Here is a 10,919-nt window from a genome sequence, read left to right as displayed (position 1 = left end):
GACAGTTGTAATTTGAACCTTCTCATTGACAGAGTAGACGTATAATGGGAATAAACCATCGCCGAAGATTAAGTACTTACCAACAAAGGTGACAAATTTATAGGATACTATAACACCACCTGGTCCTACATCGAGTAGATTTAGGACTTCTATTCAGTTTATAAGTAAAAGTACTACTACTATTTATATCAAAAAATCATGATCTTTTGGGGCCTACAGTTCTCTTGTTATTTACCAAGTTGACCGCATTTGAGATAGTTGAATTCGGCTGGTTTCAGACTTGAAATCGGGACTTGACCCGATTTTCAAAAACCACGTGACAATCTATACACACGAGTTTCAGATAAAAATCTAGTTATTGCCCCCTTGGAGGCAACATTTTTGTAATAAATATCACGAGATCAACAAGAAACGGTAAAAGGTAAGGCTTTGTTTGGATTGAGGGTTGAGGAGGGAGGGGATGGGTTGGGTTTGGTTAGGTTAGGTTGTGTTGGGTTAAACTCAATCCCTATTTTAACTATGCGGTCAAAGTACTTAAAATTGTGTGCAAGAAAAATCAAACAACATATAAAAGAATGGATTTTCTGTGGTTTGCCCATGGGCACACAATAAGCACAAACTTTTATAATTTTGACTTAATTTGATTGACCAGCATTTCTTAACAGTGATGGACCCCCTGCATTCACAACAACTATACCAATCAAAACACTCTAAACTTATAGATTTTAGTGCTTATCAGTACTTATGGGCACACACTAGACAAACCCATAAAAGAAAGAGGGAGTATACACTAAACGAGTACTTTTTTTTATATTCAGGAGTATTTAAGTAAGGAGCAAAAGGTTGTTCTTTTCCAATACCCCGACTTGGGGTGTCGTAGATTCCTTTTTTTTGACTGTGCAGAACTCCTCCAAACCCTAACCTCTCCTGTGTCATCTTCCCGAACAAGGGTTGTTAGATCCTAACCTAGTCCTTACTAACCCAACCCCTATTAACCCGCAATCCCCTGAATAATTATTTTTGTGTTTGAGAGTAGTCAGAAAACTCTTCAAAAACAGAAAAAGGGTTTACGGTGATTTGACGTGAGATTTGATATTATACTAAATATTTACCCAGAATTACGTGAGTTTGATTCATATATAAAGGGGTACGTAGGCATATCTTATGAAATGAAATACCCTCGAGGACAATTCAATTTCGGAAATAACTCCCTTTATGATAAAATAGTTGATTGTTAACATTTATAACCCGTTAAGAACCTAACGAAAAATATTATTAAATTCATTTATTAATATCTTTCACACTCTGCACTAGAGTCAACAAATATCTTATTTTTAAATTGATGTTTTCTTAATTTAATTAAAATAAAATATTTAATCTTTACATTTAATATTCAACTTGATTTTATATTCATATCCTAAATATATATATACATGTTCTTGGCGGCTGTGCGATCGCACCCGCCGCATCCAATCAGGCATTTGTCCATGAGTTCTAATGTTGTACTCAAGAATTTGAAAATGGAGAGAAAAGAATAGAAAATAAAGGATACTTTTAAAATTTCCTTTCGAAGCGTTCTCGCGAGTTTTTTGGCGAGAGAAGAGAAATGATCAGGAGAGAAAATTTCCTATAATTTTTTCTCAAAAACTTTCTTTCCAGAAATGATAAAATTTAGAAATATCCCCTCATATTATCTTCTTCTTTTTGGACACTTTCTCTCATTTTTGACATAAAGTCGGGAACACACAACTGATTTATTTTTTTTCTACTGTTTCTGTTCTCTTCTTCTCCCATTTCCTGTCTTCTCTTTTTCTCGAAACAAATCTCGGGGGAGCAGAGCATAAGTTCTAATATGTTTGTCATAAAGATTACTATTTGAAACAGGTGATATTTCTATGACGATCCCCTTCAAAACTGGCCGGTTTTTCACATGCTGGAGAGCTGACACGTGTACAACCTACCCCAAATCACCCTGCCTAGCTCACACCTCGTATCTCCCAACTGTAACCCCCATCCTACTTATAAAACGCACACGTGTATACATGTACCCCCTTTGAACAATAATAAACCTAATAAACCTAGCTTATAACATAGCCCTCATCGATCACTACACAAACATAAAATCTAAAGCATCATCTCTTGAGCTTTGTTTCGATATTACCAATGGAAAATCAAACACTCTCCGGTTTATTAAAACAAGTCGCCGTTAAGTACCCCGATCGTCGGGCTATTTCACTTTCAGGGCAGTTCGATATCACCCATGCTCGCCTTTATCAACTTATTGAACATGCTGCTTCTCTCCTTATCTCCGCTGGTATCAAACCTGCCGATGTCGTCGCTCTCACTTTCCCCAACACCGTCGAGGTAACATGATACATCTTTCACTATATATAATTTAGCCATCACCGTGCAATTTAATAATTCTTCGGGTACCCAAAATGCAATTTAGTCTATATTATAATGTTATCATTTGCGAGAGAGTATCCGGTATCTATTTTAAGATAAAATATAAAGTGTAATTCCGTAACTTAAAAAAAAATATTTTTCTAACAATTGGGGGACTGTTTTATCCTTTAATATAAATTCAACAGGAGGCATAGGTGCAAGTTTCCACTCCGATAAATCGTTTTGTTTTGTATGTGCCAATTGTCATGTTAATGCTAAATTGGCTGTGACTATTTCTATATTTTGGCACCAGAAATTGACATTTTCTTAAAATTTTGTAATAAATAAAAAAAATATATAGGGCTTGAATACCCAAGTCAAAATGGGAAGAACTATTTTCATGTCCAAGTTCAAATTCATATACCAAAGATATTGTTTAAGATGCAATAAGAACCAACTGAGCCCAACTAATCCTAAGGTTTTAGGAGAGTTAACTTACTATGGTATGAGAGAGCTTTGTGCTCAAGTTGTGGGAGATTTTGAGTTCAAATCATTTCTAACCAGATATTTTCATTAATTTAAAAAAATCGTACTTTTGACCTTAGGAGAACTGTTAACACAGACAAATGTAGCTATGCATTGGACATGCTCTAATAGTTCTGCTCTTAGAAACTGATTGTAATTTGGATGGAGTTCCTAGTGATTTTTTGTAAATGCTAATAGCGACTCGTCTTAACTACACAAATTATAATCATAATAATAATCACCCGGAATGTTTTATAAATTTGTTGAAACCAAAGCAATGGTTCTTACTGTAATTTTGAAAAATTTGGTAGTGAAATTTTATTTGCCAGTGTTACAATTATTTGTTACTTGTGTTTTTCTATCAACAAAATTTACAACATAATTATTTTGTTCGGTTCTCTATTTGAAGATTAAATTAATAGATTTCTATATACATATATATTTGTTTGAGTGATTTTTATGTTATAATTGCAGTTCATAATTATGTTCTTGGCGGTAATTAGACTCCGAGCCACGGCGGCACCACTGAACACTGCCTACACCTCGGACGAGTTCAAGTTTTACTTATCTGACTCAGAATCAAAACTATTAGTAACTTCTAAAGAAGGGAATGAACCAGCTCAAGCTGCGGCTTCAAAGCTTAATATCCCCCACATTACAGCCAGTCTCCCTACACCCAACTCTGAAATTTCTCTTTACCCATCTCACTCCAAGTCAAATTCAGTCTCACAAATTGTTAACGAGCCAGAAGATATTGCTCTGTTTCTCCACACATCAGGTACCACCAGTCGACCTAAAGGCGTGCCACTGAGTCAACTCAACTTGGCCTCGTCCGTACAGAATATAAAATCGGTTTACAAACTCACTGAGTCAGATTCTACTGTGATAGTCCTCCCGTTGTTTCATGTCCACGGGTTAATTGCTGCCCTATTAAGTTCACTCGTTTCAGGAGCTTCGGTGACCCTACCTGCTGCCGGCAGGTTCTCAGCATCAACTTTCTGGGCAGATATGAATAAGTATAACGCCACGTGGTACACAGCTGTCCCTACAATACACCAAATTATACTTGACCGTCATTTAAATAAACCTGAATCTGTCTACCCGAATCTTCGGTTTATTAGAAGTTGTAGCGCGGCCCTTGCACCTTCAATTATGGAGCGGCTTGAGGAAGCGTTTAAAGCTCCGGTTTTGGAAGCGTATGCGATGACGGAGGCAAGCCATTTGATGGCTTCGAATCCGTTACCTGAAAGCGGACCACATATTCCCGGGTCAGTTGGGAAACCTGTGGGTCAAGAAATCGCGATATTGAATGAAAGTGGGGTTGCACAAGAGGCTGGGACTAGTGGGGAGGTTTGTATTAGGGGCCCAAATGTGACAAAAGGTTATAAAAATAATCCTGAGGCAAATAGATCAGCTTTTAAGTTTGGGTGGTTTCATACGGGAGATATTGGTTACTTGGATTCTAATGGCTATTTGCATCTTGTTGGAAGAATCAAGGAGCTAATCAATCGTGGAGGTATCTAATGTGCCCTTATTTTTACATCTTTTTAATGCTATACATGCTGCATTGTTATGATATTACAACTTACAACCGACTTCCTCACATTAGAGACGTTTTAGTCGTGTGAACTACTGGAGTTTCACTTGTAAATTACTTAATTAAAGTTGACAATAATATAGCCCGTATATTTGTTAAACAGAACATATTAAAATTACTTGAATCTAATAGACATATAGTCAGGATTAAAAATTGGAAGAACTACTTGCACAAAATCCTGACTATATATCTATTAGATAGTAGTAATTGGAAGATCATTTCAGCTTGATTCAAGTAATTTTAATATGTTGTGCATGGAAGAACTACTTGCACAATAATATGGGCTAATATTAAATGTTTAAGATCAATAAAAATCATAAAATCCCGAATACCTATATCATATTCTATTAGCCCAACTGATTTTAAATGTTTAAACATAGCATGTATGACAATAATGTTTAAGATCATTTCAATTAACGACTTAAACATTTAAAATCCCGAATATCTTAATAATCATAAAAATTAATTGTTCATTTTATCATATATTGTGCACGGAAGAACTCCTTGCACAATATTTTTATATTCCTTATTTTGATCAAGATTCGGTAAGAGTATTAGTTTACCCAAATGTTGATGGAATTATGAGGCGCTTACAAATGATTAACTACTGTGCTTTTGACATGAATTTCAGGTGAAAAAATATCTCCGATAGAAGTGGACGCAGTTCTTTTGTCTCATCCAGACATAACACAAGCAGTTTGTTTTGGAGTTCCTGATGACAAATATGGCGAAGAGGTAAAGGATGCTAATATATTACTTTCTCTCTGAGTCATCCATTGTCTTATATTAAGGGTTTTATTGTTTTGTTTCATATCTATTGCCGGCTGTTCATGTAAATTATAGCATTGTAAATGCTAATCAATTTTATGTCTACCGCCTAATATTTATTTCGCCAACTCCGGCATTTTGATGTTTGTGCATTTATATTTTTTCGCATATTTGCTATTTAAAACTGTTATAATTTTCACGCAGGTTTAGCTTTAGCACCTTCCTTTTGTATGTAAAATTGTATACAGGTACCCTTTCTCTATGACAACCTATTTCCTCAAAAAGTGCTGGAGGTAAAAATGAGCCGAGATATAAGTATTATCAATACAAAAATAGATAGTAGAGCTCTAGAAATGAAATTGGTTAAACACCACAGTGCTGAAGATAAGTTAGCCTAATATTATTGAATATATCGGTTTAGAAAATGGGTATCTACAGTTCACTGAGGTATATACTCAGATGGAAAATGATAGTTCAAGTACTTGAGCAGCTTTCAGAAGATATATTCATGTAAGCATGGTTACCACAAGGTAGAGCCTTGAGACCTTAACTTGCCTTTAGTTACCTTCAGCACCAGACAAGAGTAATTGTTACAAGTATCGACTATCTAGTACTTGGTGTTTAAGGCTATATTTGAACTGCATTGCTTACTAATTTTTGAACACGAGTACTCGATGGGTTAAAATAATGAAAGGAGTCAAAACTGTTACAAGTACAAGTTCTCTTTAGTGAATTGTTCCTTGGTAATCCCCTTGATGGTGCTCACGAAGTTTATTGTCATGGCCAATTTAGAAAGCTTCTAAAACCATTTATAAGCTCTGAGTAATAATATGTGATGTGTATGTTTACTTTCAGGAATTAATATCTGATGTTTATGTTTACTTTCAGATAAACTGTGCGATCATTCTGAAAGAAGGAGCAGACAATGATGAAGCAGAAGTGTTGGATTTCTGCAAAAAGAATCTTGCAGCATTCAAGGTGCCAAAGAAGGTATTCATTACCGACTCTGTTCCAAAAACTGCCACAGGGAAAATCCAAAGAAGGATTGTTGCAGAGCACTTCCTTTCGCAAATATCTACTGCTAAAGTGCCTAAGTTTGGAGCTTAGACTATGTTAATGTTAGTTCTGCTTGTGGAAGCTCTTGTTTACAGAGCATGGGGAAATAAAAGTCGAGGATTAGTCATTGCACCCTAGTCATCTGCAGTATTATAACAGATGGACATAATTGGCAAGATCGCATCTTTTATGGTTTTTAGATATTTCTAGATTTAAAACAAAGTACAGTTCATTTATTTCTATCATTATGAACAATTGAACATGATGTTTAAGTAATTGTCAATTTAAAGCACCAATAGGAAACAATTCCAGAAAAAGGTTGTGAAGCTGAGCAATTTTTGGTAGAACTAGCAATATGCCTCAAGGTACTTTTTTTATATATCCATATTTGAGAAATGAATGGAAATAATAGAAGAAATGTTAAAAAGCTAGACAAAAAACTGACAAAATCATGATATTCGAATAAATATCGGAGCAATAATTTCCAAATATGGGAAGAAAAAATGTTTATGAGTAATTTGGATATATAAAAACATGAAAATTTGCGATAAGTAATTACATAATTCTATCAAAATCTGATCCTCTTTACAAATTGGTAATGTGAAAATCTGAAACATTGTTTCTAAGCTGGTAATGTACATCAGCTGCAAGCAAGGAATTCAGAAGGAAGTATCAAAGAATCCTTTCTGAAATGATTAGCAACCATAAATACAACAGCTACTTCTCAAACCACCAACAATGAAGGTCAGGGCGGAGCTGATCCTACCATGCCCATATTCTAGATTACTCCAACAGAAACTGCTGTTTTGACACAACAACAATAGCAACAGTAGTGTCAAGCCCCGCAAGTTGCGAATTTTAATTCCTTTTTAAGCTGTAAATCCCGCTTGAGTTTAAAGGTACATCAGATCCGATTCAGAGAAAAAGGCTTTTGCCTTTGTTAAGGTTGGAGAAGATCAGAAGACGAGTTATTTTCTTAAAGCGGAAGCTAATTATTGGTGGGAGTCGATTAAAGCGTTGGAAGGAGAATGTATTAATTGTGGCTTACCAGAGATTTACAAAACTGTTTGTCAGAAGTATTTTCCCAAATATATGTAAGATCAGATAGAGATTAGATTCTTAGGGTTGAAGCCAATGAGTGTGGCAGATAATAAAGCAAACTTTACAGAGTTGGTTAGGTTCATGTCAGAATACGTTATACAGATGTCAGGAAAGCCGATAGATTTTAACAAGGACTTAAGCTATGGAGTAGAAGTCACATCTAGGCGTTGATCATTGAATGAGAAAGCGCGATGTCAAAGAAATAAGCTGAAGGGAAGAAAAAGAATGAGAAAGTGAGTGGTCAAGGTAACTGTTTCCTGGATTGCAAGGCAACAGCCGCATCAAGACCCCTATTTCCATTGTAGGATTTGTGAAAGGAAGCCTCAAGTATCAGATGTTTGTAATAAAGCCAACATCACCCATTTCAAGTGTAACAAGAAAGGTTACTATGCTGAGTAATATACGTGTGCAAGCGCGAGGGTGAAATCAGGTACAAATTGTAATATATAAGTGATGATGTCAAAGATCACTGGAAATAACAATATCATTGGTGTCTCTGATCAAAGTATGAAGCAAGCCAGATAGACATCTGATCTAAGGAGGAGATTAATGAACTGTTATTTTTGGTAATCAGTTAAACTTGGGGCCAACCCTAAGTAAGTTGTATTGTTATCTTAATTTGTATTTTGTACTTATAACACTTAAAGTCTGTAAAAATGCAAAGGAGCAGACTAGAGTCTTTTTCCTAAAACAGTATCAAGCCCAAGGATTCTATCTGTGAGAAGATCAAGAAGATCATGTCTCAGAAGAATTTTGAAGAAGTTTGGAGTTGAATAAATCTGTTTGGAGAAAAAAATACTCTGAGTCAAGATCTCTACAAGTCACATATTTAATGTTATAGAGAAGTCATTTGAGAACTCCAGAATGACTTGTCGAGAAGTCAGGATTGCTACCAGAGAACTCCAGGAAGATATCGACAAACCAAATTGAAGAACTGAAGATTGGAGATATCGACGAGTCATTCCTTCACTAGAGAACTCAGAGTTATCGACAAGCCTACATTCAGTAGAGAACTCTGAGTTATCGATTAGTCAAATTCCGCTAGAGAACTCAGAGATATCGATAAGTCAAAATTTACTAGAGAACTCTGAGATATCGACAAGGTGAATTTGACTAAGGAACTCTGAGATATCGACAAGTCAAGAAGCCACTAGAGAACTAAGACTTATCGACAAGTCAAAGTGTAGATGTGAAGACTAGAGATCTCGACAAGCTGAAGACCTCTACAAGCCAATCTAAATATGGAGTGCTAGAGATCTCGATAAGCCAATATACTTATCGAGATGTCAAGTGTTCTATATACCTAAACTGGAGATCTCGATGTACAGTCTCAAAGTACAAGGTTGCAGATCAGTTCAATATCTAAGATAAACAATCAACAAACAATCCAACAGTTGGACTGACAAGTCTACAAAAAGTAGCTTGAAGAGTGTGCAAGATCAATGGCAAAGATTAACTGACAGAGGAAGATTAAAGTGAACACGAGATGCTAAAGATATGCTAAGCCAGAAATGGAAGATCTGCTTTTCTATAAATAGAAATGACAAGTGACAGTTTAGAAAAGCTAATAGCATTTTTTATTATCCACTGTGTAAACCAGCAATTAACTGAGTTATAAAGTTAACATTGGTCCTTAGTTAGAAGTAACAATTTAGATCAAATCTCTTGTATCACTCTCAAAAAGAAGCTGAGCTCTTTAACATCAAAGAGCTTAGAATTTTTTTAGCAAAACAGTCTTAATTTTAATATAAAATTAAGTGAGTTTTGAAGATCTGTGTTTTTTATTTTCTGCAAGTTTAAATTCTGCATGAACACTTTTCTCTACAAAATTTAATTGACTTTGTTCAATCATTAACTTTAAAGAAAAGCCTAAAAAAGGTAAAACACATTCACCCCCCCCTGTGTGTTATTCATTACCTAACAAGTGGTATCAGAGCAAAATCTGAAAGTAAACAGATTTAAGATCTTGGAAGAATGAATACACAGAAAATCACTAGCATCAAAATTCCAACCTTTGACAAAGCTAACTACACTCTTTGGAAAAAGAAAATGATGTTGTTCATCAAGATGGCCAATCCATTCTACATTCAGATCCTCAAGGATGGACCTTTCATTCCTACGGTTAGAATCGAGGAATCTATAGATGGAGACATGATTATCCCAGCTCTCTATTCTCCAAAAGATCCTGCTAAGTATTCTGACCCTGAAAAGGAGAAAGTCTCCTTGGATAGTAGCTTGTAATTAATATTGATTGAGTTACTTGACAATGTGATGTACAACAACATTGTCAACTGTGACACTGCCAAGCAAATATGGAAAAAGATTGAGATACTCTGTGAAGGAACTGAAAAAGTTAGGTCAAACCAAAGAAGAATATTGATTTCATAGTATGAGGGTTTCATGGCTAAGCCAAAGGAAAGCATTACTGATGTGTTTGAAAGATTCAATAAGCTGATAAATGACTTGTAACTTTATGACAAATACTAGGAAGCTGAAGAAGTGAATCTAAAGTTCCTGCTTACTCTCCTTGATCATTTGGAACAGAAAATCTCAGCAATCAGGGAAGGGAGAGACTAAAGCATAATAACACTGGAAGTTCTATATGGAATTCTCAAAACATATGAACCAGAAATGATTCAAAGACAATCACTGAGATCTGGTCAAGGACATGTTGTGGATGACTCAAGTGCTTTAATTTTAAATGAAAGTCAAACATCCAATGATGAACCAAGATCTCAAACTCCAGTTGCCTTAGCAAGAGAGCAAAAAACAAATGATTCACATGAACAAGTCATTATGGAATTGGAAAAAGATGAGTTCTATACTCTTGAAGAACTGGATGAGCTAGATCAGTCAATGACTTATTTGGCTAGGAAATTCTCTAATATTAGAGTAAAGAAGCCAAGATACTTCAAGAATAAAGGACAGTCTTTCATCAAAGACAACAGCGGGAAGGAAAAATGGAAGTACAATACTGATAGCAAGAATGGCTACAAAACTGGATCTGTTGACAGATCTAAGATAAGGTGCTTCAATTGTGATGAACTGGGTCACTTTGCTACAGAATGCAGGAAACCCAAGACGGTAACAAAAGATAAAGTTTATCTTGAACTTGAAGCAAAGTATGAAGCTCTTCTGAAGAAACAGCAAAACAAAGCTTATATTGCAGAAGGTAAAAGTTGGGATGACTATGCAATTGATGAAGATGAAGAACTTGTAAAATATGCACTCGTGGCTTTGGAGCAAGGAGAATCATCCTCATCTAAATGACAGGTACCAACTCTTACCACCACTGATTTAAATGTGAATCAATATAAGGAAACTGTTTAGAAGATGAGCACATAAATGTTTCACATCCACACAAGCATAGTTGCTGCTAATGAAGAAGTTATCAGATTAACAAAGTTAAATAAGAAGCTTGAGAATGAAAAACAAGGAACTAAATTGTTGACAATGGAGCTTGAAGCTTTGAAACAAGAAAATGGTT

General features: G+C 35.4%; 1 protein-coding gene across 1 annotated transcript; it reads left to right on the top strand.

Annotated features, from left to right (window-relative positions):
* Positions 1–1,830: 1,830 nt before the first annotated feature.
* On the top strand, positions 1,831–6,507 carry LOC141720724 (putative CoA ligase CCL9). The gene is made up of 4 exons (XM_074523318.1): positions 1,831–2,364; positions 3,385–4,426; positions 5,139–5,242; positions 6,164–6,507. The coding sequence occupies exons 1-4, from the start codon at positions 2,164–2,166 to the stop codon at positions 6,380–6,382; spliced, it is 1,566 nt and encodes a 521-aa protein (XP_074379419.1). The 5' UTR covers positions 1,831–2,163; the 3' UTR covers positions 6,383–6,507.
* Positions 6,508–10,919: the final 4,412 nt, after the last annotated feature.

This window comes from Apium graveolens, chromosome 4 (assembly GCF_009905375.1).
Source record: "Apium graveolens cultivar Ventura chromosome 4, ASM990537v1, whole genome shotgun sequence".
NCBI lineage: Eukaryota > Viridiplantae > Streptophyta > Magnoliopsida > Apiales > Apiaceae > Apium > Apium graveolens.
This window is presented reverse-complemented; position numbering and strand designations above follow the sequence as displayed.

Excerpts from the sequence above, each read along its gene's own strand:
- LOC141720724 (XM_074523318.1), top strand. The coding sequence starts at position 2,164 with ATGGAAAATCAAACACTCTCCGGTTTATTAAAACAAGTCGCCGTTAAG. Across the intron at positions 2,365-3,384 it reads CTTTCCCCAACACCGTCGAG|TTCATAATTATGTTCTTGGC; the intron begins GTAACATGATAC and ends TTATAATTGCAG. Across the intron at positions 4,427-5,138 it reads GGAGCTAATCAATCGTGGAG|GTGAAAAAATATCTCCGATA; the intron begins GTATCTAATGTG and ends CATGAATTTCAG.